Source organism: Heloderma suspectum, chromosome 6 (genome assembly GCF_057233095.1).
Source record: "Heloderma suspectum isolate Gila_16-S chromosome 6, 16-S_ref, whole genome shotgun sequence".
NCBI lineage: Eukaryota > Metazoa > Chordata > Lepidosauria > Squamata > Helodermatidae > Heloderma > Heloderma suspectum.
This window is the reverse complement of record NC_139463.1, coordinates 128,449,646-128,473,619: the sequence shown is the minus strand read 5'-3', so window position 1 is coordinate 128,473,619 and position 23,974 is coordinate 128,449,646. Positions and strand designations below refer to the sequence as shown.

General features: G+C 54.1%; 1 protein-coding gene across 12 annotated transcripts in view; it reads left to right on the top strand.

Annotated features, from left to right (window-relative positions):
- The window catches only part of GIGYF1 (GRB10 interacting GYF protein 1), a 39,828-nt gene extending 16,058 nt beyond the window's left edge, over positions 1–23,770 (top strand). Inside the window, exons 2-29 of one of the 12 annotated variants that reach the window (XM_084806908.1) lie at positions 4,903–5,141; positions 6,288–6,359; positions 6,984–7,090; positions 8,242–8,371; positions 9,061–9,156; positions 9,268–9,379; positions 9,596–9,707; positions 9,794–9,834; positions 10,055–10,252; positions 10,495–10,724; positions 11,235–11,397; positions 11,489–11,692; positions 11,948–12,108; positions 13,285–13,444; positions 13,539–13,705; positions 14,188–14,235; positions 15,296–15,396; positions 16,761–16,868; positions 17,638–17,738; positions 18,908–18,990; positions 19,092–19,205; positions 19,864–19,986; positions 20,113–20,277; positions 20,511–20,686; positions 20,791–20,951; positions 21,455–21,621; positions 22,071–22,203; positions 22,511–23,321. In XM_084806908.1, coding sequence (XP_084663034.1) covers positions 7,056–7,090; positions 8,242–8,371; positions 9,061–9,156; positions 9,268–9,379; positions 9,596–9,707; positions 9,794–9,834; positions 10,055–10,252; positions 10,495–10,724; positions 11,235–11,397; positions 11,489–11,692; positions 11,948–12,108; positions 13,285–13,444; positions 13,539–13,705; positions 14,188–14,235; positions 15,296–15,396; positions 16,761–16,868; positions 17,638–17,738; positions 18,908–18,990; positions 19,092–19,205; positions 19,864–19,986; positions 20,113–20,277; positions 20,511–20,686; positions 20,791–20,951; positions 21,455–21,621; positions 22,071–22,203; positions 22,511–22,563 — 3,342 coding nt within the window. In that variant the 5' untranslated portion in view covers positions 4,903–5,141; positions 6,288–6,359; positions 6,984–7,055 and the 3' untranslated portion in view covers positions 22,564–23,321. Of the gene's footprint in view, positions 1–4,902; positions 5,142–6,287; positions 6,360–6,983; positions 7,091–8,241; positions 8,372–9,060; positions 9,157–9,267; positions 9,380–9,595; positions 9,708–9,793; positions 9,835–10,054; positions 10,280–10,494; positions 10,725–11,234; positions 11,398–11,488; positions 11,693–11,947; positions 12,109–13,284; positions 13,445–13,538; positions 13,706–14,187; positions 14,236–15,295; positions 15,397–16,760; positions 16,869–17,637; positions 17,739–18,907; positions 18,991–19,091; positions 19,242–19,863; positions 19,987–20,112; positions 20,278–20,510; positions 20,687–20,790; positions 20,952–21,454; positions 21,622–22,070; positions 22,204–22,510 lie in introns of all 12 variants that reach the window. The other 11 variants (XM_084806903.1, XM_084806905.1, XM_084806901.1 and 8 more) reach the window with 11 other exon arrangements.
- Positions 23,771–23,974: the final 204 nt, after the last annotated feature.

Here is a 23,974-nt window from a genome sequence, read left to right as displayed (position 1 = left end):
ATAATTTCCCTCTTGTATTAAGAGTTCAAGTTTGTTCTGTTTGTTTCCCATCCTCTGGGCATTAGTATATAGACATCGAAGACCATGTGCTTCATAGTCTGGCTTTCTTCCTACATGTTTCTGAAGACTATTATTGGGCGCTATCAGAGCTGTTCTCTCCGTTGCAGTGCATGCGCCTTCGTCCATTGTTACCCCCAACATTACATCTCCCTTCCCCGTAGGATTCAGTTTAAAGCCCTCCTGATGAAGTTCTTCATGCTGTGGCCAAACACATTCTCCCCATCCTTTGTGAGGTGCAACCCGTCCCTAGCCAACAGCCTATCTTCCAGGAAGTATAGCCCGTGGTCCCAGAATCCAAATCTCTCTCGTCGGCACCACCTTCGTAGCCAGTCATTCACCCGGAGTATTTTTCGTTCCCTTTCTATCCCTCTTCTAACTACTGGAAGGATGGATGAGAAAACTATGTGGGCCCCAAAGTTCTTGAATTTCCTTCCCAAAGCTTCAAAGTCTGACGTGATCTCTTCGTAGCTCCGCTTGGCGGTATCATTTGTTCCCACAGGGATGAGAAGAAAGGGATACCTGTCAGTGGGCTTTATGACTGCAGGCAACCTTTCAGTCACGTCTCTAATCTGTCCTCCTGGGAGACAACATACCTGGAGAGTCCACGGGTCTTCGCGACATACTTGGGTCTCGATCCCATGCAGCAAGGAGTCTCCCACTACTTCCAGTCTTCTCTTCTTGTTGTTGTAGGCCTGGGTTTCATCGCCTCTGTTTGACTGACCTTCATCCTCTTGCTCACTCTCATGCAGGTTCCCCTGTGATTCTTCCTCTGCAGGCTGTCCTCCAGTCTCATCCACAAGTACCTGGAATCCGTTCCACAGCTCCACTGCTTCCACTGGTGCAGAGTGGCGTCTAGTTCTTCTTCTCCTAACTGTCACCCTTTTCCACGGAGTATCCTCTACTCCATTTTTCTTCACCTCAGCATTTCCCACTGCCTCATCTTGCTGTTGCTCTTCAAGCTTCTGGACTTCCCTTTGCTGCTGTAGTTCCCCCATTCTGTCCAAGAACTCTTTGTGTTCTCTTATTCCCCGGAGGGTCGACAGTCGCCGCTCCAGTCCACTTACTTTTTCTTCCAGCAGCGTGATCAACTTGCACTTGTTGCAGGTGTAGGCCATGTTGTTCTCAGGCAAGAAAACAAACATTGCACACACCTTGCAGGTCACCACCACTGGAGAGTCTTGTCCTTCCATAGCCTCTTTTCCCTTTTTGTGTCTAGCTTCGTGATTGTTCTAGACTTGCCTGTGCCTGCTCCTCTACTCAGTAGAGGTTAAAAGCAGAGTCCCACTGGTGTGAAATATTGAGGCCATCCAATATTCTATTTTATGACCCCCCAACCTTTTTGGACCTGTGGGCACATTTGGGAATTTGAGATGCTGCTGTAGGCACCACCACAAAATGCCTCATCAGTGGATCGCCGCTTTGGCATTTACCTGTCATGTCTATGGATCTTAGGCTGTGTCTTATTCAGCAAAATCTTTTGTCTATTCAACTCCGCAACGTCTCTTTAATAAGGGATTGTCTAGTTTGGCTTATTGGTGCTGGTGCAATACAGCTAATGCTTCTTTTAAACATATGTGTTGGCAGTAACCAGTAGTTGCTTCTTTCTGGGAGGAAATTATTACGCAGTTTAATTTTATACAGGATCAGCCTTTAACATTCCCTGATACACTCACTCTTTTAAATTATTTACTTGCTTCATGGAAATTAAGAAATGGTCAGCGTAAATGAATTCTCCTTCTGACAGCTAAAAGACTGATATTACAACATTGAAAGGATAAACACTCACCTCCTATAATGCAATGCATTGAGGACTTTACAGTGCTTTCAATATCTGAATGGGTGACATATAGATGCCACTTTCAAATAGATACTTATTTTAATGTTTGGTCCACTTTTATTGAAACCGATGTATAATTGCTAGAAAGTTGTATGCATTTCATACAAATCGATGTATGTATATTAAAAGGGGGGGGGTTAAAATGGTTTCCAGGTGCCCGCGGGCACCACATTGGAGGTGCCTGTGGGCACTGTGTTGGGGACCCCTGTCCTAGAGTTTCCATTTCTGTGGGAGATATTGTATCAAGAGTGCTTTCTGCTGGGGTGTCTCAAATATGGGCAAGTGCCACAGAGGGACTGCCTGTTCCAGCTGGTCACTAAACAGATGCCTTCAGAAAGCATACGAGCAAAATGCAAAGGCACCAGCCCTCTCCTGGTGATATTCAGAGTTACTCTACCTCTGAACATGGAGGTTGCATTCTCAGTGGAGGAAATGGCAAGAGGGCAAGGCATGTGTGTGTCCCAAAACAAAAGAGAAAATATTCTCATGTGCCAGACTAGGAATGGGGAGAACAGGGCTCAAACCCCCCACTTGGTCATGAAGTTCACTGATGACTTTAGATCTGCTGCTTGCTCTTGGAAGATGCACCATGACTGTGCATGGTGTCTGATGGAGTACAAGGGGGTAGGTTCCTGCCCCGGGGGTCTTACAGCCTATAATTTGACAGAGGGAGACACAGTGGAGGCAGTGGAGCTAAGGTCAACAAGGGAAGGATATGGGTTTATTTCAGTTGCATGTACTTGGGCTTAGCCGTGGGAAGGCAGCCTTCCTCAACTGGGTGCCAACACATCTGGAGGATACCAGGTTGAGGAAGGCTGCAGTGAGGTATGAGGACTAGGAGGTTGTACCAGAGGTTTCACAGGAAAAATGGCTTTTGAGGAGGGATTTGAAAGAAGGAAGGAGAGTGGTGACACAGGTGTTCTGGGAGGCAGGTCCAGGCATAAGAAGGGGCACTAAGAGAGCAAGGGCAGAACCTTTTGAGGGAGTAGGAGGCCCCCGATGGTGGAGCTGGAGGAGAAAAGATCACCAAGAATGATACATTGGGATATAGGAGTAGAGACATGGGGGGTGGGGGGAGATAAGGCCACAGCGGGCTTTTGATGGCTAGTTTTGGTGGCTGTGGGCTGCCTCCAGTACCAGAGGCAGTGAGCCTATGTACACCAGTTGCTGGGGAACACGGGTAGGAGGGTGCTGTTGCGCTCATGTCCTGCTTGTGGGTTTCTGGTCGACAGCTGGTTGGCCACTATGTGAAAAGAATGCTGGACTACATGGACCCTTAATCTGATCCAGCTTGGCTCTCACGTTATGAAGGCAAAGGCCACGGGTTGTGCTGGACCTGGGAATGGCAGGGAAACCAATGTAGAGTTTTCAGGAGGGGCGTCCCATGAACAGAGCAACAGGATAGGTGAATGGTTTTTGGCAAGAGAAATCTGGGCAGAAGTGTGGGGACTGAGGTGAAGTAGCAGGAGACCAGAGAGGAAAAGGCTACACCACATGAGGTGAGGGATGGCCGTGTTTTAGCAAAGGGAATGGCTGCATTTATGTGGTGGTGTAAAGGGCAACGGGATGTGACCTGTTCACAGATTGAATGGTGATGAAATAAAGGAGACAGAGGAGCTGAAGGTGAAGCCAAGGCTTTGTTCCTGTTCAGCAGGGTTGATGATAATGTCCATGGCTTGGAAGAAAGGTGGGAGGTTCAGTCTTGGACATGTTGAGCTTGAGACAATGAAGCAGCCAGGCAGAAAGATCAGAGAGGCAGTTGAAGATGCAGGACTGGAGGGAGAAAGGCCTGAGGGAGAGGAGGTAAAGCTGGGTGTTGTCAGTATATAGACAGTCCTGGAAGATGTGGGATGTGATGAGATCAGCCAGGGACAGGGTGTAGAGCAGGGGTGGGTAACAGTTTTGTGGCCTACAACTCCCATCAGCCCTAGCCAGCATAGGTAGTGGTGAGGGATGATGGGAGTTGTATGCATAAACATCTGGAGGGCCACAAGCTGCCAACCCTTGGTGTAGAGAAAGAAGAGCAGAGGGCCAAGGATAGAGCGACCCTGTTACTAGGAGGAGGGCAAGCGAAACAGAGCAATCAAGGTCAAGAAGCAACTTAGCAGTTGGAGAGAAACACGTATGCTGCCCTGTGATAAAAGGGTATGATAACAGCAGAATACAAATAAATATCCCAGTAAATGGCTGTTGATAGATCTTTCCTCCTCCTCCTTCTCCTCCTCCTCCATGAATTAGTCTAATCCCCTTTGGAAGTTGTCTCAGCTAATGGTGATGCAGCAAATTCCATAAACATAACACTGTGTTCCATGAAAGACTTCCTTCTCTACTGGATCCTACAGCCCATCAGTTCCATCAGCTGTCCCTAAGCTCTGGTATTTTGTGGGAGAGGGGCAAAGCTGCTCCCTCCCCGCTCTCTTCGGAGTCCTCCGCAGGTTGCTTTAGGCAGCCATTTGCAGGCAGTTCCTGCCAGAGGTTTTCCACAAGTCCAGGAAGCTGAAGAAGCCTGTGCAGATGGTCCAGCGGTGACCAAGGCAAGGGGGCGGTTAGGTCAGCCACCCAGGGCAGCAGTTGGTAGCGCTGTGTACGTCTGTGTTTGTCTGCTGGCCCGGCTTGCTTTAGTCCCACAAGCAGAGTGGGAGAGCTTCCTTGGCAGTGCTTAACATCTTAAAACAGCCTTCCCCACTTGGGTGCCCTCCAGATGTGTTGAACTACAACTCCCAGCATTCCCCAGCCATCATGGATGCTTGAGGGACAATGGCAATTATTCAGTGGTGCTCAGGCACTACTGCTACACATTAACTGAAAACCAGTCCTGGGGCTGAGCCCCAGCCTCAGCACCAAGGGAACCCAGAGCTAATAACTGCTTTCCCTGTGAGGCAGAAGCTGGATCTTTTGTAGCTGGATACGACTTTCAGGCAGGAGGAACTTGGAGCGTGTGTGCATGTATGTGCAAATTCCTCCCTGGGGTGCAGCAATTCTAACCACTGTCTTGTCTCTTCCAGAGAGTTTCTCCAATGTGAATTGAGCCACTGGGCTCTGTTGTGGGGGCCAGGACCAAGCGGCCTTCTGGGAAATTGCCTGTGGCCTCAAACGGAACTGGGAGCTCCAGGAGCCACTTCACTGGCATTGCTTACGTCGGAGGAGGAGGCCGACTCTTTCTCTCCTTCCTTCTGCTGTTCCCTTTGCCAGCCCCTTCTGGGCCACTTGCAAGGGAGTGGTGCATTGTGGGGGTTGCTGTTGGGTGAGCATCCCTTCCTTGATCCAGGAGAACAGTGGTTCTGTTTTGGGTGGAGGCTGATCCCTCTTTTCACATTGTTTCCTCCAACATTAGTTCCCAACCTGCCAAAAGGTCTTCTTGCAAATTCAAGGTCTGGAACTGAGATTTTACCTCTGCTCCGAGGCACATTCTTTTGCTCTCCAGGAACTGAACTGTTGGCACAACCCTATAGCAAAAAGAGCCATTGAAATGTGTGAAGTGTGGGGTGGAGGAAAACCTTATCTTTGGGTAGGGAGTACCAGTAAGCTTTGAGAGATGGAGACGGATCTAGAAATGATGTAGGCTGCTGAATGGATAACCTCATGAGTTGGGATAATAGAAATTGGATGGAGTCTGGGACCGTAGGCTGTGCATTTGGGACAAATGTTTGACCCACTTCTGAGTTCTTGGTCTAAAAGGTGGAAGGACGAGGAAGGCCAAACAGGTTTAAACCAGTCTTCCCCAACCTGGTGCCCTCCAGATGTTTTGAATTACAACTCCCAGTATCCCCCAGCCAGCATAGCTGGAAGTTGAAGTCCAAACATCTGGAGGGCACCAGGTTGGGGAAGGCTGGTTTAAAGAATATAGAGTAAGGATATTTTGTACTTGGTGGTAGGACTTAGATCTCAATTTACTTTATTTTGGTATCTATTGTTGTTGTTGTTGTTCATTCGTTCAGTCGTGTCCGACTCTTCGTGACCCCATGGACCATACTCTGCCTTTATTTGCTAAACCATGCTCCGGGCCCCTTACAAATAAAAATATATGTATCTTAACAAATGAGAAACAACTAAAAAACCCTAAAACAATGGCATAAAAAAACTTTTCAGCAGATGCAAGGGAAGATGTGAGCCCCCAGTGTGGCATGGCTGTGAAGCGGGCAGATGTTGTTGGCTTGGCGGCAACCAGGACCAAGAAACATTGGCACTAGGCCTACTTTGCCAGGCCTGTGTAGCTTGGGTTGCCCATGAAAGGCAACTCATGCAGAGAAGAGCAGCGGCTAAGATATCTCTGCAGGTGCCCGGCTTGTCCAGCTGAGATTCTAGGCAATGTCTTCTTGGCCCTTCAATTTAAACGAGTGTTAAGTTTGTGGTCTTGACATGCCGCCTTTTGGTCTTTTCTCCTTTTCAGGTTTCCAGCTGTTGAAATCGGCCCCTCGGCTGGGAGGAGGGATCCAGGGCGAGATCTCAAGATACAGCATAGGTGGGTGGTGGGCTTAAGTTGCACCTGCTTGCTTCTAGCAGCTGGGCCCGGTGTCTTGCTCTCCTCCCCTGCACCCCAGGCTCTTGGACTCTCTAGAGCAGGAGTGGGGGGCACCTTTCTGCCCAAGGGCCACCATCCATTTTGGAGAAGCTCTTGGGGGCCATAGTCCAGGAGTGGGTGGGGCCAAAAATACAAAAACTGCCAGCAAGCTGCAGCTTACAAAAATGTCTGCATATTTTAGCACAGAGCTCTTACTGTTAGTAAGCCAGCCTCAGGAGAGGCATTTCAACCTTCCAGAATTGTGGGGGAGGGAACGGGACTGCACAAAAGGCAGCAAAATGGGGTGGGGGGGAACTGCACAAAAGCCAGGAAACCACCAAAGGACTGCTTATGGGCAGGGGGTGGGGCCACCTGGGGGACCCTGAAGGGCCACTGTGGCCCCTGGCCTGAAGTCCCCCACCCCTGTGCCAGAGAAGTCCACAGCTGGGCTGGTGGGCGGGGAGGGGGATTGCAGCTCCTTTCCACTTTGCTAACCATGGGCATTTGGGTGCAGTAGCAGAGGCTCTGCTTTGTTTGGGGAACCTCTTGCTGGGGGCGGCTTTTACTCTTCTCTGTCTCACCTAGGTCATTTGAGAAGAGAAGGAAGAAGAAGGCAAGGCCCAGAGAGAGAGAGAGCAGCCGAGGAGCAGCGGTAGGATGGCCGCGGAGACACTGAACTTTGGGCCAGAGTGGTGAGTCGTACTGGGGAGAGGTGTGCTCTGAGGGCTGCTGTACTCTGCTTCAAGTCAAGCGGGGGGTGGGGGGGCAGCTTATGCAGCCTGAATAAAACAAGGGGTGTAGATGCATTGGCCAGACGGATTCTCCTTCTTTGTCTCCTAGCTTTAGCAGAAAGAGCTTTGCTGGATCAGGACAGAGGTCTACATGGTCCAGCTCCCCTTTCACACACGGGCAAACGAAAGGCCTTTGGGAGGCCTTGGAGGCAGCCCCCCCCCCCCCCCCGCGCGTTCGATGGCCTTAGGCTGCCTTTGAATGTGGGAGCCTTTCCTAACTTGGTGCCCTCCAGATCTCTTGGATGACAGCTTCCAGGAGGGCACCAGGTTGGGGAAGGCTGTAGTAGAAGTTCCATATAGCCATTCTTGATAGACTCCCCCCCCCCCCCATTTGTCTGATCCCCTTTTAAGGTTATCTAAGCCTGTGGCTGTTGCCTCATCTTATGGCAGTGGGTTCCATAAATATCTTCTTTCATCTCTACTGTCCCTGCCCATGTCACATCCATTAGTCTCCCTCTCCTCCCCCACCACATACTGTTTCTGATTTTTTTTCTTTTAATCATCTCCTATCATGTGTACCCCACTTCATTTCCCTTTAAAAGCCCCAGGCATGTTAGGCTTTCCTCCTCAGAAAGGTTGCTCAGGCCCCAGGAGCAAAGAGCATTGCAGACTTTCCTGCCTGGCCGCCTTCCTCTGGCTCCCAAGATCTCACCAGCCTTCCCTCCCCCAGGAAGGGCAGCAGTCTATGTTGATGGCGTGGAATGTGAGAAACCTGCCCTTCAGACACGCCAGTCTGTGCCTGAATGCAGAAATCCCTCTGGATTTTGTCTGCTCACTGCCCCCTTTCCACCACTCTAGCCTCTTCCATGGCGACAGCGAGAGGCTTTGGGCGCCCTGTCTTTGCTGCAGGCAAAGCCCCACTGTGCCCCTTCCCTGGAGCCCAGATGCCCCCTCTTGGGAGAAGGCAGCTGGGATAAACTGCAGATCTCCTTGGAGGGGCTTGCTGGGCTTGAAGAGGGCTGAGAAGAGAGAACCCTCCCTCGTCGGCCTTGCCACTGCCCCAGTCCCCTCTGGCTGCCACCTCACACGTCGCCTTCCTGCTCTTTCCCCAGGCTTCGTGCACTCTCCAGTGGCGGGAGTGTTGCTTCCCCCCCACCCTCCCCTGCCATGCCAAAGTACAAACTAGCCGAATACCGATATGGGCGGGAAGAGATGTTAGCACTTTACGTCAAAGACAACAAGGTAAGCACTGCCCAGAGGCCCCCGAGCACCAGGAAGTGGCATCTGCCTCCGTGCCCCGGTTGGGGGGTGGCGGCTGTGCCATCAGCATACAGGGCTGCTTGAACAATGAGGCCCCATGTCCTGTGTTGGGTGCGAATTGTACAGATGAGGTGTGTGCATAAATGGTGGCAGCTTCTGGCTGCAGCCATGACATCAAGAGCAAAAGCAGGACAGGTCCTGCCAGGTGAGATGGCAGGTCCCTCTGTGCTGAGAGGCTGGGTGGGTGCTGCGCTCTGTGTCCGTGGCCATGAATCCCATGGCTCCTGGGGCATTGCATCAAGTGCTGCTTCCTTTTGCTTATCTTGGACCTGTTGCCAGTCAGCTTCATCAGGTGGCCTTGAGGGCTGAGGAGGGAATGGTTTTCCTCTGCTTTCTGTTCTTTGCTCATGATCTTTGATCTGTCTGTTTGGCTCTTCTTTGCTAGGCTGAGAAATCTCAGCTGTTCTTGAGCGTCTTCATCAGGAAGCCGGCCTGAGAATCAGAGCATCTTAATAGCCCCCTTTCTGTGTCTTCTCTGTTTCCCCCACCCTCGTGGGTCTGCACCCACAAAGTCTGGTTGGAGTTGGGGGAAGCAGGGAGGGCTTTCATCTTGGCATGTAGTGGTAGGTAACTTCTCTCCCTCCCTCTGCCAATGGTCTCCCTCCCGGCAGGTCCCAGAGGAAATCCAAGATAAAGAATTCTCTGCCATCCTCCAGGAGGACCCTCTGCAACCCTTGGCATTAGTGCCATTAACGGAAGAAGAGCAGGTAGGTGTTGGCCTTGAGAGGGAAGGGACGGGGTGGGGGCGGTGCTTTGAGAAACAGAATCCAGGGGCTCTTTCCCACTGTCTGGTCTTCCCTTTTCTAAATCTCCTTCAGAGGAACTTCTCCATGTCTGTGAACAGTGTTGCAGTGCTAAGGCTGATGGGAAAGGGAGGCGGGGCTGCCCCAGCTGGAGTCTCCCGAGGGAGAGGCAGCACGCGAAGCCGAGGTATGGAGACAACCTGGGGGCTTGTAGGAGTCTGGGGTGGGGGTGGAACACCAGTACTTTCCCCACCTTCCCATGCTCTCTTGCTAGGGGACAGTGAGTGGGTGTCCATTACGTGATGCCTTGCCCCCTCTTCCCCTGCCCCCTCTTCCCCTGCCCCCTCTTCCCCTGCCCCCTCTTCCCCTGCCCCCTCTTCCCCTGCCCCCACACCCAAAACAGGCCGTGGCCGTGGTGAGAGTGGCTTTTACCAAAGAAGCATTGAGGAGGTGGAAGGAGCGTTTGGCCGAGGTGGGGTTCGTGAGATCCACCGTAGCCAGAGTTGGGATGACCGGTGAGTAGGCATGGAGGGTGCCATGGAGGCGGCAGGCCTGTTGTCCTCTTTTCCTGCTCTGACACTCTTCACTTTTCCTTCTGCAGAGGAGAACGGCGGTTTGAGAAGCCCATTCGACGGGAAGGAGGTATGTTCAAGCACGCGAAGCCTGCGGTCTCAGTTTTGGGCCAAGAGCTGCTTACAGGGATTTCCTGCTTACAGGCTTGAGGGGTTTGGATATGCAACACGGTGTCCTTGGGCAGTCATGCTCCTGCCTCTTACCAGCAACCCCACCCCCCATTTACCAGCCTTTGGGGGGTTGGGGTTGGTGGTGACTGTTCTTTCCATTTGGTCCCTCTCTTTCGTAGCCCGTGCCCCATTTGAAGAGGCGGCTCCCCCAGGCCGCAAAGACTTTGCCCGCTCGGACAGTGACAACTGGCGCACGCTCCGGGAGGAGCATGAGGAGGAGGAAGAGAGCAGCGGTGCAGTGGCTGGGCTGGGAGGAAGCTGGCGGCAGAGTGGGGGGCCCAGGCGTGAGAGCGAGCGGTGGCGGTCTGCCAGCCCAGGTGAGCACTGGCGGTCTGCCAGCCCAGGTGAGCACTGGCAATCTGCCAGCCCAGGTGAGCACTGGCAATCTGCCAGCCCAGGCATGTGCCAGTAGGCCAGCCCCATTATGGCTGGAGGCGAGAAGCAGGATTTGGGGGGCGGGGGGTGGAATGGCAGACATCTGGTTGGTGAGGAGTGACTTAGGGGAGGCCTTGCCAAAGAGTCAGTGCCTTGCCTTGATTCCCTCCTCTCCTCCTCACAGATGGAGGGCCTCGATCCGCAGGGTGGCGAGAGCACGGTGGGGAAGGGCGCCGGCGGAAGTTTGATTTTGATTTCCGGGAGCGCGAGGATGAGCCACGGAGCGGGCGCCGACATCGGCACAATAGTGACAGCTTTGAGGACGATAAAGATGGCCTGCCCGAGTGGTGCCTGGAAGACGAGGAAGAGGAGATGGGAACGTTCGACTCCTCTGGGGCCTTCATGTCCCTCAAGGTACTGTGGGTGGGTTCGTATGCCTCCCCCCTTCTGAAAGGGTGGACTGCCTCTCTGAAGGCTTTGTTACCCGCGGTAAGACCCATAAGCTACAATACGCTCAAATATCCCCGTTGCCTTTGGCCATGCTGATTGCTGGAATTTGGCCCCCAAGGACTTCTCCCAAACTGAATGTGGCGCTTGGGCTGAAGGAGGTGCCTTGCCCTGGAGTCCAGCAGGGGGCAGCAGCACTTCCATTTGCAAGACGGCCTTCACTTCCCTGTGGTGTCAAGGTTTCCCACCTACTCTCATCCGGGGGGGAAGAGATGGGGGAGGCGGAGGAGCCCTATGGCCCTCTTGCCTGGGAGGCTCATGTGTGTACCTGCCTTCCCTGTGGGCCTGGCTCTGGCTCTCTCCCTTACCAGAAGCCCACCGTCAGGCTGCGTCCTCCCTTCTGAGCACCAATGAGCTTCTGGGTTGTCCCCTAAATAGCCCCCCCAAGCTAACGGGGGGCCTTCCGCACTTCCACAGAAGAGCCCCAAAGAGCCAGTCCCCGCAGAGCAGGAGCTGAGCTTCCAGCCCTTGCACGAGGAGGAGGAGGAGGAGGAGGACCTGCCAGAGGCCAAGGAGGGTACTCGGAGGGAGAGCGCGGACGTTCCTGTTAGCCTCGCAGCCAAGGAGGGGGCAGAGAGAGGTAAGAGGCCGGAGAGGGAGGCACACAGGGGGTCAGCACATGGCTGTGGCTTCAGATTGCTGGTAATATGCTGACTACCCCGCCCCCCCAGAACGGAAAGAACCCCGGCAAGCGCCAGATGAGAAGCTGCCTGTTCCTCCCGGTGCCCCGTGGCGGTCAGCCCCTTTCTCTGCTGCTCGTGCTGCCGCCGCCGCCACTGCTGGTGAATGTGAGAGTGCCGTCCTGGGGAGCTCCTCCAAAACAGAGGTGCCATTGCTAGCAGCTGGGAGCAACCCAGAGGCAGAAGCTGCGGAGGGTATGTGGACCCCCTCCCCCGCCCCTCTTGCGCTCCTCCACCTGACCTCTGCCCAGTCCAGAAGAAGCATGGTGGGCCCGTGCATGATGTGGGAGGGGCTCAGCCTCCCACAGGCGTCCTGTGGCTGGACGGGGGGTTCACTCCTCTCTTCCAGGGAAAGAGGATTGTTGCGCCCCAGCCCTTCTTCTGGAGGGGCCTGTGGATTGGGACGACCGCTCTCTTGCTCCCCTTCCTCTTTCCCCTGCACCTGTCCAGGCGACCCAGGCCGCCTCAGCCACCCGACGCAACTCAGCCCCGTTGCCATCTCTGCCCTGTCCGTGCCGCCTGCGTCCTCCTCGTCCACAACTGCCGCTGCTGCTACTGAATTCACAGTTGGAGACAACGAGGACGAGGACGGGATGAAGCACCTGCAGCAGGTGAGTGGAGGCGTCCTCAGGAGGGCAGGATCCCCTGCCTCGCTGGCGCCTGTGTCCTTGCTTGCGTGGGGTGGGCGGGGGGGCATCGAGTCCTTGTAGCAAACCTATTGGACTAGACCCCTTCTGGGGCTGGCCCCACGTGTACCTGTCACCCTAGTGGCTCGCCAGCAGGGGGAGCCCTGGCGCCTCTTTCTGAGCAAGGAGGCCACGGGCACCACGGCTGGTTCTCCCGGAGGAGCAGGCAGGCCCCGCAGCGGCTCTGCTCTTCGTATCGGTATGTGGCTCTTTTGCAGACGCTGGGTTTTTGCTGGGAGCAGCTCGTAACCTGAGCGGCTCTGTCAGGTCGCCCCAAGGTCAGAATAGGGACAGCAACGCCATAAACCTATTGGATGCGTAAGGAAAATAACTCCAGCAGTGAAATAGCCGTATTTTGGCTATCTAGTGCAATATCCATGGGACCTGATCCAGTGAAATTGCATGACATTAAGCACTGTGCACTACTGTCTTGATAATGGCACATAGGCCAATCAACCCAGCAGCAGAAAACACAGTTCCCCAGTGGAGATTTTATTTGTTCATTTTATTTGTGTGATTGATGTGCCACCTTTCAGAGCAACAAGCCTTCCCAAAGCGGCTTACAAAAGCTAAAACCAGGAAACAATTTAAGCACAACTTAAAACAATCAAAATTGGCAGCCAAGCTGACTCAGCTAGCCAGAAGGCAGCCAATCCTGCTGTGCCCCGCTGCTGCCATCCCACTCCAGCCGAAATGCCCCATCCCCGCAGATCTTGTCGCTAAGGCAAGTAAATGTCCTTCAGCCCCCTGCTCCCAACAAAGCTCTGCTGCTGGCACAGGGGCACGATGCCCTCCCGGCCTCTTGTGCCCCTTGCGAGGGCTCTTTGCTGTAAAGCAAGATCAGGGAACATTCCGGCTCCCCTCCCTGTAGCTGCAGCAGCAGCACAGTGCTGACCGTTGTTCAGCAGTTTGCCAGTGGAAACGTGGCGAGGACAGAGGCCCCCTGTGCTGCCTTATGCTTCTGTCTCAGTGAATTCCTGCCCGCCAAATGTGCAGAAAACCGGGTGCCGTGCTCTGGCTGTCTTCTGCAAAGGGGCAGCCTTGCCGGCAGCAGCAGCTTCCTTCGCTCCAACAGTGGTGGTTGCCTTTCTCCCCCTCCAGGAAGCGGAGAAGATGGTGGCTTCCCTGCAGGACAGCTCCCTGGAGGAGGAGCACTTCACCCAGACCATTGTGGACCACCGCAACACTGCCGCCGCCTTGCCTCTCTCCCACGAAGCAGCCATGAAGTGGTTCTACAAGGATCCCCAGGGGGAGATCCAAGGTGAGCCAGGGGCCCCAGCCCCAGGGGGCAGAGGTGGCGCTGCACCCACCGCCATCCCCCTGGGTCATGGGTGCCCTTCTTGTTCTCCCACCAGGCCCCTTCACGACCCAGGAGATGGCGGAGTGGTTCCAGGCAGGCTACTTCACAATGTCCCTGCTGGTGAAGCGGGGCTGTGACGAGGGCTTCCAGCCGCTGGGCGAAGTCATTAAGATGTGGGGGAGAGTGCCTTTCGCTCCAGGTCCGTCACCACCGCCATTACTGGTGAGAGCCCTTGGAGGCGCCAGTGGGAGGAGAGCAGTGGAGCACTTCCCAGGATCCCTTGCAGTCGGGGGGAGCGTGCGAGGGGGCAGCTTCCCTAGAATGGCATAAAGTGCATGGATTCTGGCTGTCCAGCCAGAGCCCGTTTAGACGGGCTTCAGACCATGCAACGAAGATAATTGATCTCTGATTATGACTGTAACAATAGACTTGCAGGAGAAAAAAACATGTCCCCTTGTTTTTAGATGGAGCATATGTGTGTCACGCCCTCAGGCACCATTTTGGAAGAGGCATTCCCTCTGGGTGAAGGGGAGCAAAGGAATGCCTCTCCTGAGTTGCTGGCTGCTCCCCACAGTTTCAGAAGTATTTTTAATATAACATTGGTTTAAAAAATGTTTTGCCCAGTTAATCAGGGATGCCTTTTTAGTCAATTTTCTTCAAATGTTTTGTCGATTTTAAGCGATTTACCATGCAATCTTATACAGGTCTACTCTGAAATAAGTCCGATTGAATTAAATGGGGCTTACTCCCAGGTAAGCGGGTATAGGATTGCTCTGCTTGTCACTTAAAAGTTATAGCCCTGCTTATGAAGTGCTACTACAAAATAGGTGGCAGCTGTTAAAGGGAGACGCCTCTAATCCACAGCTAGATATTTAGATATGGATTGGCCTGGCCTGATTACAAGGATTCTCCTTCAAAGAACTTAAGGTATTTTTTCCTGTGGCTGAGCTGTAGGTTTGCTACAGCGCATGTTCAGTTCAGAATTCGAGGGGATCATGGGGAGGGGGAGCAGCAGTCTGAAATCCCCCCTTTCTGGCAGCTGCTGCTTTTTTTTTTGCAGTAGCACCTCCCCGCCCCCCCAGGGCCATTGCCCAAAGGCCTGCCCCTGCAGTACAGTGGCACCTGTGGAAAGGGGAGCGGCAATCCCCCCTCCAAAGTCACCTCAGAACGATGCTGTGTGATCATTTAGCGTTGTTTTAGGGTGTTGGAGCACACCTCCCAGCATCCTTGGAGATGCTGGAAGTTGTAGTCTAACACATCTAGAAGATAGCAGGCTGGGAAGACTGTTCCTAGGGAATGCCAGGGGCGGTAGAACTGGCAGCCACCAGTTGCCAAGAGGCATTGCCCCTGGTACCTTCAACCAGTTCTTGCCCCCAGCCCTGAAAATCGCCAGTCCAATTCCCTCCCTATCCAATTTCATCCTTTGCAAATGTGGTGGGTGGGGAGCATTTTGGCTGGGCACTCTTTTTCCCTCCCTCCTTGATACCAGGAACATGATGCTATGAGGCAGGGCACTGAGTCAGGTAGACTACATACTGCTGAAAATTCACTCTTGGAGGTGGGGGCAGGGAGATCGTAGCTGGCTCATTTATTCACCCTCCTGTCTGGGCTGGCGAAGGAACTTCTTCATTCCTTCTGTTTGAGCAGCTAACAGCTTGGGGAACCTTCTTGCCCTTCTCTGCCATGCGTGGCTTGGCTTTCTTGCTCGATACCCTTCAAGCCACCTACTTCGCGGCCATCTTGTGCTCTCGCCACTTCTGTGCTTGTGGTCTGGACTGTATGTGTCTTATTTCTTCCTGTTTGTCTGTCCAGGGAAACATGGACCAAGAGCGCCTGAAGAAGCAGCAGGAACTGGCAGCCGCTGCCCTCTACCAGCAGCTCCAGCACCAGCAGTTGCTTCAGCTCGTCAACAGGTAGCTTGCAGCTGCTGCCGCTGCTGTGGAACACCAGGCGTGTGCTTCCTTTGAGAGCAGCCTGGCGTAGCAGCAGCCTTCCCTGCTGGAATGTGGGTGTGCCAGCCAAGCGGCAAGCAGGTTCCGTGGAGTCGCCTGTCCCCACAGTGAGCAGTCCCAAGAAAAGAAAGAGGCGGCACTTCTTCCCTCCCATGGGCTGACACCGTGCTCTGTTGTATGTGTGCATGCCCAGACAGCTATTTAGTGGCCTGAATCGTACTAATGACAACCCAGAGAATGGGTTGTCATTGAGTCATGGGTCATCTTTGTGTGCAAAACTGCACTATGGGTTGTTAACCATGAACAACCCAGGAAGAGAACTCATGGTTTGTTGTTGGGTTGTGAAGTCTGGGTTGTTTGTGGTTAACAACCCATAGTTAAACCGTAGTGGAGGGTTCGCATGTAACGACAACCCACAATTCAACAATCCACGATTCAACAATCCACGATTCAGTAGCAACCCATAGTCTGGGTTGTCATTACGTGTGAACCAGGTCATTGTGTACCAGCAGAAGAAGTGCTGAGCTGTCCGACTTCCTTGCATGCACACCATTCCAGTGGCAATTCTGCTTGGTTTCCGGCATGTGGCATGCTTTCCAAAAGGCTCTCTCCAAATGCACATCAAAATGGCAAATGAGGTTCAGTGTAAGTATGTGTAAAGTGAAGCATGTTGGGGCAAAAATTCCCAGCTTCACGTAGGGTCTGATAGGGGCTGAGCTGGCAGTAACTGCCCAGGAAAGGGATCTGGGGGGTCGTGGTGGGCAGCTTGATTAAAACATTGACCTCATGTGCATCTGCTGTGGGGAAAAATGCAGATTTCAGGTTGGGTACCATTAGGATGAACTTGAGCACGCTCCGGGAGAGAGCGCAGGACAGGAAGGCCTGGCGTGCTATGGTCCATGGGGTCACGAAGAGTCGGACACGACTGAACGACTGAACAACAACAACAACCATTAGGAAAGGCATTAAAAATAAAACTTCCAGTATCATTCTGCCTGTGTTCAGACCCCTGGCGCACCCACGCTTGGAGCACTGTGTGCAGTCCTGGGGTGCTTCCAGGCAGAGGATTCTGAACACTGGCCATCAGAAGGTGCAGCACAGTTCTGTCTTCCTTCCTGACTGGTATCTTTCTGGTGGGAAAACGAGACAGAAGAAGCTGGGGAACATAGGAGGGCTGCACATGACAGGTGCTGTTGTCTGGACCCCCCTAAATCTCCATGAATGAGGCAGTGCGATTGCGCATTGGCTATTGTGAGAACAGCATGCTGGTCCAGAGAGGCCTTTGGCCTGACGCGGCTTGGCTTTCATGCTCCTTCCTCCTCCAGCAGGCAGCAGTATGCCCAGTGTGCCCTCCAGCAGAAGGTGGCAACGGGGGACCTGACGCAACAGCAGCTCACCAACTTCCTGCAGCAGCTGCAGGCTCTCAAACCAAGGTGAGGCCTGGTGTCTGCAGAGCTGCACTCTCACCTCACAGCGGGGAAGGAGAGCCTCTTCCTTGCCCTGGGTGGGTGGCTGTTACCAAAGGCTGCTGACCACCCTAAAGACTGGCTGGAGCCTTTGCCTGCTGTGCCGCTCTGGGCCCAGAGCAGGTGGGTGGGGTGCCTGGGAGCTTGGCCTCCCCAAGTCTCCTAGAAGTTCAGATGCTGTGGCTCAGAGCAGTGGTGGGCAGACTTTAGGCTTGTGGGATCTCTTTTTTTTTTTTTTAGTAGAAGCCCTGTGGTCCTCCAGCCAGAGCCAGGGGCAGACATACACTTAGACTGAAGAAGCCAGGGCACCGCTGAACAGTTATCTGGCCCAGGAATGTTGTTTTTATACCTAGCACTGAATCCATAGCCCCTGCCACCCCCCCCCCCCGTTTTCTTCCAAGGCTTGTTTGTCACACTAATTTGGGGCAGGGGGTTGGAGAAGCCTTTTTGTGTTTTCCATTGTTAGATATGTGGGAGTCGGAAACCCTTGTGGATGTACCTCAGATCCTGATCTGCCTTCTGCCTGGCTTGCAGCCATGTTGGCTGGAGACGATGGTGCTTGTAGTCCAACACATCTGGAACTCCCCCGATTGGGGAAGGCTGGTTTAGGGCCAGGAGGTCTGGGAGCAAGTGCTCCTGGGTCAAGAAGGCAGAGCTAGGGAGCTCTTCGGAGGGGCTAAGGGTGCGGGTCCGGCTTCTCTTGCATGTTGTCCCTGCTATTTTGCTTGTCTTGCAGAGCCGGGGAGCAGGGAATGATTCCTTGCATGAACCGATCGTTATCTGTGCCAGACGCCGGGTCCCTGTGGGACGCACATACCTCAGCCTCGCCGCAAGCAGGTCGGTCTCTCTTTTGTGTGTGAGTGAGTGTGTGTGTGGAAAGTTCCAGGGAGGGGATAGGGCAGAAGAGATAGGTTTGGGCAATGCTGGAGAGCAGGATGTCTGTGTTAATAAGAGACCCAGGAAAGTCCTCAAAGGTGTGGATTCAAATCCCTTCTCAGCCCTGTATTTAAATGGAAATATGAATTGGCTACGTTGCAGGGTGGTTGTGTGGGTGAGTGACATAAGAATGGTAAGAAATGCAAAGCAAAGCAGACCTTGCGCGCGTGCGCACTCTCTCTCTCTCTGTCTGGGTCAGCTTGTTGCTTGCATTCAAGAAGCGGAGAGCAGGCTTCTGGAACACACAGGGATTTTCCTTGGGCTCAGGGCCTCATGTTGGGCCTACAACAAAACAGAGGCCTGTCTCAGCTGAGTGTTCGGAATTACCCACCCTCAATGACCATCTGTCTGCCTGATCATAGAACTCCCCCTGTGGGTGAGTGGCTTTTGGATTTGTCAGTAGTTCCAAGATGGAGGTTCAGTTGTTGTGAAACTTCTCAGAAGACCGTTAAAGTGACAGAAGACTAACAGGAGGTTGCTGCAGGTGAAGGGCTGAAATTTACAGGCAGATTGATTTGACTCTACGCTCTTCAAGGACTTGAAAGGTTGTCCCAGAGAGGAAAGCCAGGATCTCTTCTTGATCATCCCAGAGTGCAGGACACGAAATAATGGGCTCAAGTGACAGGAAGCCAGATTCCGGCTGAACATCAGGAGAAACTTCCTGACTGTTAGAGTAATACGACAATGGAACCAATTACCTAGGGAGGCGGTGGGCTCTCCCACACTGGAGGCGTTCAAGATGAGGCTGGACAGCCATCCGTCAGGGATGCTCTGACTTGGATCCTGCATTGAGTAGGGGATTGGACTTGATGGCCTTGTAGGCCCCTTCCAACCCTACTATTCTATGTTTCTATTCTATGACTCCCCGCCCCCGACCTTTAAAGCAGGGAATGACTTGCTCCCTGGAAAGACCATGCAGCTTCTGTCATTGGCATGCGTATCTGCAGGCGTAGATGACAGGTGCTGCGCTACTTGATAGCGGTGCAGGCCTGAGCTTCTACTCTTGTGCTTGGCTTTCTTATTAGTAACCCCCCTTTTCTCCCCCCGCCCCATGCCCCTTTCTCTTGCAGGTGGTGAAGCCAGCTTATGGGATATTCCAATTAATTCTTCAACTCAGGGTCCAAACTTAGAACAACTTCAACTTCAGCATAAAGTGAGTGGCATGGCTTGCGGGCAGGGTGGAGGCGGTGACGCTTGGGGGTGACACGGGGGGGGCCTCTGACCTGCTGGTCTTCCTCTCTGGTCCCCTCACAGCTACAAGAGCGGAGAGGCGCCGAACTCAGGGCGAAGAGAGATGAAGATGAGCGGAAGCGGCGCCAGGAGGAGCAGAAGCGCCGTGAGGAGGAGGAGCTGTTCAGGCGGAAGCAGGCAAGGGCAAGTGCCAGCACGGGCCCCCATCCACAGGTGGGGTTCCAGCCCTTGAGCTCTCCTCCCTCCCCGGCTGGCCGGCCAGCTAGCTGGCCAGCCCCCGACCAGAGCAGAGCAGAGCGCCTGAGCAAATGGGTGCCCCGCAGACCGGCACTGTATTTATTGGACGGGGGGGGGGGGGGGGGAGGGGGCGGCGGTGTGCATCACACGAGCTGTCGGTGGGCCCCCTGTGCCCCCCCAGTGCCGCCCCACTTCACTGTGGCTGATGGTGTTTCTTAACCAAAACGGCCCCCAGAGCTCCAGCAGGTGTGCGCCTTTGTATTGGACAGGCCAGGGGTCATTCTTGGGGCTTTCCCCGCTTCCTGCAGCAAGACCTGGGCCTGCCGGAAGAGCTGGGCTCAGAGAGGGCCCAGAGCAGTGCAGATGCAGGGCCTGGTGGCTGAGACTGCTGTGGGGCTGGGGAGGTGTGGGAGAGAGCCAGGGGGAGTGAATCGGGTGCAGAGTGCTTATGGGTGGGGGTGGGAGGCTTGAAGGCAGGCCTTCCTCTCCAGTTGAGCTTTGGCAGCTGGAGAGAGGCCCTGTGCCCAGGGCAAGTGGAGTCTCCCGAACGGGAGTGTGGTGGCTGGGCTTTGAGACATGCGGGTCTTCTTGCCTCCAGCTGCCCTCGTCCTCCTCCTGGGGCCAGCAGTCCGTGAACAGCTCCTCCACCCAGAATAGCTTCAGCATAGCCGACATCCAGAAGCTGGGAGATGCCCGGTCATCCCGGGAGCTACGGGAAGAGGTGAGCAGAGGCCCCATGTGGTGTGTAGTAGCCTTTGCCCCCCCGACCCTGGGGCTGGCTTGACACAGGCTGGGGCGGGCCTCCTCCGCCTCACCTCCCCTCCGGTCTCTCACTGCCTCCCCCCAGTGTCGTCAGCAGGAGCTGCTCTTGAAGCTTCTTCAACAGCAGCAGACCTCAAACCCCTTGTGGGGTGGGCTGGCTAAGCCGAACGTCTCCATGAAGGCCCTGCTGGAGCTGCAGCAGGAGAGCGACAGGCACGCGCAGAAGCAGCAGCGGGCACAGCAGAGAGCGGTGAGCGGCCCATCCTCTCTGCGGATGTGGTTTCATCAGCTGTGGACAACTTGAGAGGCCAGTTGGAGGCGGTGGGGAAGGTCTTTTCCTTTGTGCTCCCTGGGGCGCATCCCGGGCCCCTCTCTCCTTGGGTTCAGAGTTCAAGACTGCTCACCTGGCAAGCCCCATGTTCCACAAATGGGGCAAGGAGACTTACCAGGTTTTCTCTCCCCCTGCCCCTCCTTTGTTCTTAGCATGGTGGCCACAGCCTGACCAGTCTCCCATCACAGTGGGGGGTGGACTCAACCTCGCTCTGGGGGAGCCATGACAAGAACAGCTCTATCAGCCTCTGGGAAGAGAGCCTCAAAAACGCTGGCCCCCTGGCCCGGAGCTTGGGCTTGAAGAACAGCCGGAGCAGCCCTTCCCTGGGGTAAGCCAGGCAGGAGAATTGGGGGGGCTGGGCAGGCTGAGTCGGGGCCTGGCTCACTCTTCCCTTGCCTCCCCCCTCCCCTCCCCCCTCCCCCCCGGACACAGGGACACGTATGGCGCCTCCTGTCGTCAAAGCAGGAAGAAAACGGACGAGGAGGAGAAGCTCCTGAAACTGCTGCAGGGAATCCACAAGCCCCAGCAGGACGGCTTCACCCAGTGGTGTGAGCAGATGCTCCACGCTCTCAACACCTCCAGCAGCCTTGATGGTAGGGGGGGGCGGGGGCAGTGCTCTGGACTGGGGGGAGCAAGCAGGGAGCCGCGGAAGGCGCTTTGTGCTTGCTAGGGAGCAGGAGCCGCTTCAGATGCCTGGCGGAGGAGGTACCACATCTCTCCGGGTGGAATGTTGTTATGGGAGCTCCGGCTGTTCCGCTGTGTGGATCATGGCCTTGAACGTGAGCTAAGTCAGGTTGGAAATAAACGGGAACAAATAAAAGAAAGCACATAGTCATTAAGAACACCCCCCCTCAGAACATGTTAAAAATCCAGACCATGTCACATTTATTCCCATCCCCACCCCACAAGAGGACTTGAAAGAGGAAGGCCTGGGAAGCTGGGGCTTTGGGGTGCATGTGCAGAAGGAGTTGGCATTGCACACCCTCTTCCTCTATACTGTGGGAAGAAGGGGAAGCCCCCTCCCCACCCCACGCAAGGATAGCCTGCCGAGTGAGGGGGATCTCCTCCCTTCCCTTTCTCTCCCCGACCCTGCCAGTGCCCACCGTGGTGGCATTCCTGAAGGAGGTGGAATCCCCGTACGAAGTCCATGACTACATCCGCTCCTACCTGGGAGACACGCTGGAAGCCAAAGAGTTCGCAAAGCAGTTCCTGGAGCGCCGTGCCAAGCAGAGGGCCAATCAGCAGCGCCAGCAGCAGCAGCAGGTTAGGCTGTGCGTGTGTGGCTGGTGCCCCACTCGGGTGAGGTGGGGCTCCCGCGCAGGGAGTGCGGTTGCCTCACTCGCGGGGTCCTGGCTTCCCCGTCAAGGCCGTGGCCTGGAGTTCAGTTTCCTTTTGGCTCCCCAGAAAAGCCCCAAGTTTGCCCTCTCAGCCCCCAGCCCAGCCGCCCTCCCCCATGTCCCTTGGCTTAGTGGCTCAGGTAGTGTTCCATGGTTGCCATTTTTCATCTAGGGTCTCGCTTGGGGGCCTTGGCCCTTCTCTTTGCCCTGGCCCCCGCACCAGCCCTTTTGTCCTTGACCACCAGGCCCTTGGCGCTACCAGCCAAGGGGGGCGAGCCTTGAGCAGCGCTGTGTGAATCGGTGAGGGCTGCCCCCTGGGCTGAGGCCGGCTGGCTTCTGACGCCGCTTGCCCCCTTTCCCTCCTTGCCCCTGCAGGAAGCCTCCTGGCTGAGCTCCAGCAGCCTCTTTCAGTCCAACCACAACCCCAAGCCACCGTCCTTCGAGAACAGCCAAGCCGTGAGGATCAAGCGGCGCCCGATGATGCTCCATGCTGATCCCAGCATCCTGGGTTAGAGGAGGCGGGCGGGGCGGGAGGGGCTCCATGCGTCTTCGTCGTTGTGTTTGAGCAAGGGCCTGTCAGGGAGGGGCCAGAGGCAAGATGGCTCCTGGTGTCCTCGGCTGGGCTGGGAGTGGATTCCCCATGTGGTGTGAGCAGTGGACTGGGCAGGAGGGAGTGGTGCTGGAAGCCAGGACTCGGGGAGGAGGAAGAGATTGCCCCCCCCCCCCCGCCTTGGGGCTTACAGGACAGTGAAACGAGGGGAGTAGGAATGGGTCAGAAAGTTCTCGGACTGACTGTGAATGTCTTCCTCTCCTAGGCTATGCCCTTCACGGCTCCTCAAGTGAGCTGGAAACAGTGGAGGACTACTGACTGAATCCCTCACAGCAATAGGAATCTCTCTGTCTCTCTCTTTCTGTGTCTCCTCTCTGCCGCTGCTGCCTTGATTTAACCAATTTCAGTTTCGGCTGAATGTGCACTGCAGGAGAGGCGGCCGGGTGCCTTCCTCTTCCCCCCAACACCCCTCTCCCCCCCTGAGGGGGGGCAGAAGGTCGCATGGAGGAGTGGTCAGTGGCAGCAAGGATCAGTTGGACCAGACCAGGAGGATGTTTAGCACTTCTTTCCTTACAAAAGCACCTTAATGAACAAACCTTTTTCTGCCATGCACTTTATCAAAACTTTTTTTTTACAGTGACTTGTTACAGATTCAAAAAAAGAGAGGAAAAAAACATTTTTTGAGATTCTGGAAGATTTTTTTTAAAAAAAAGTTTAAAAAACCTACAAAAAGTTTATCTTTAAAAGAAAACACTTATTTTTCACATGGGGATAAGTTTAAAAATGTGAATGGGAATTTCACAAAGGCTTGATATAAAAAGATTTATAAGACAAAAAAAACTTGAAGAAATGCACTTAGAAAAAGGAACTGTGTTTTTTTTATTATTTGGATAAATACTATGTGTAAATACTGTTCAGACTCTCGCTCCGCACAGTATATTTTCTCTTACGAAGAGGCCATTTTATAAGACTTTTTTGTTGTTTTTTTAAAAAAAAATTGCACAAAAATGCCTGTCCTCTCCTTGTTTCCTTTTTTTGCCCTCTGGACATACAATTCTATTTGTTTTGTTTTTGATAAAAAAGAAGAGAAAAATAAACTTACAAAAAGATGAATTTACACTAACGATGACGCGGGTTGCTCTCACCAGGCGCTGCTTTGCTCTGCTACAAGCTGACCCTGGACCCCTTCCTTCCAGCTGGGGCTCGGGGTCGCCCTCTCCGGGCTTCTTCCAGGAACCTTGCGGAGCCCCGCCCGCCCGCCCGCCTGCCGGGCCCCTCCCTCTTGGCTGCCCGTTTTTCTTTTCCCCCCTGTGGATACCTTAAAGCGTTTTTGTGCTACAGATCCTCAGCAGATGTATTTTCTTCAGCGACTATTTTGCGTGCGTGTGCGTTGCACTTTTTTTATGTAAGAAGAAAAGCTCCGAATATTGTGAGTCCTCTATTTTTTATTTCTCCCCTGTTCATTTTGCTGTATACAAATGAATTTGCTGTATTCATTTTTGCTCCCTGTATACAGATGAGTATCAAATCATACGGGGCGTGTGTGTCTTGAGGGGGGAAATCCTGCGCATTACAGGTGTCAACCGAGGAACTCTCTGTGCACTCGAAACAGAATTGAATGTATCATACTTGGGTGACAATTTTAGCTGTGGAGCCACATTATCTCCCTCCCCTCCCCAGCTTCCCCCCAAAGCTGCAGTGCCACAAGACAGACGGCCATGAGCTCTTG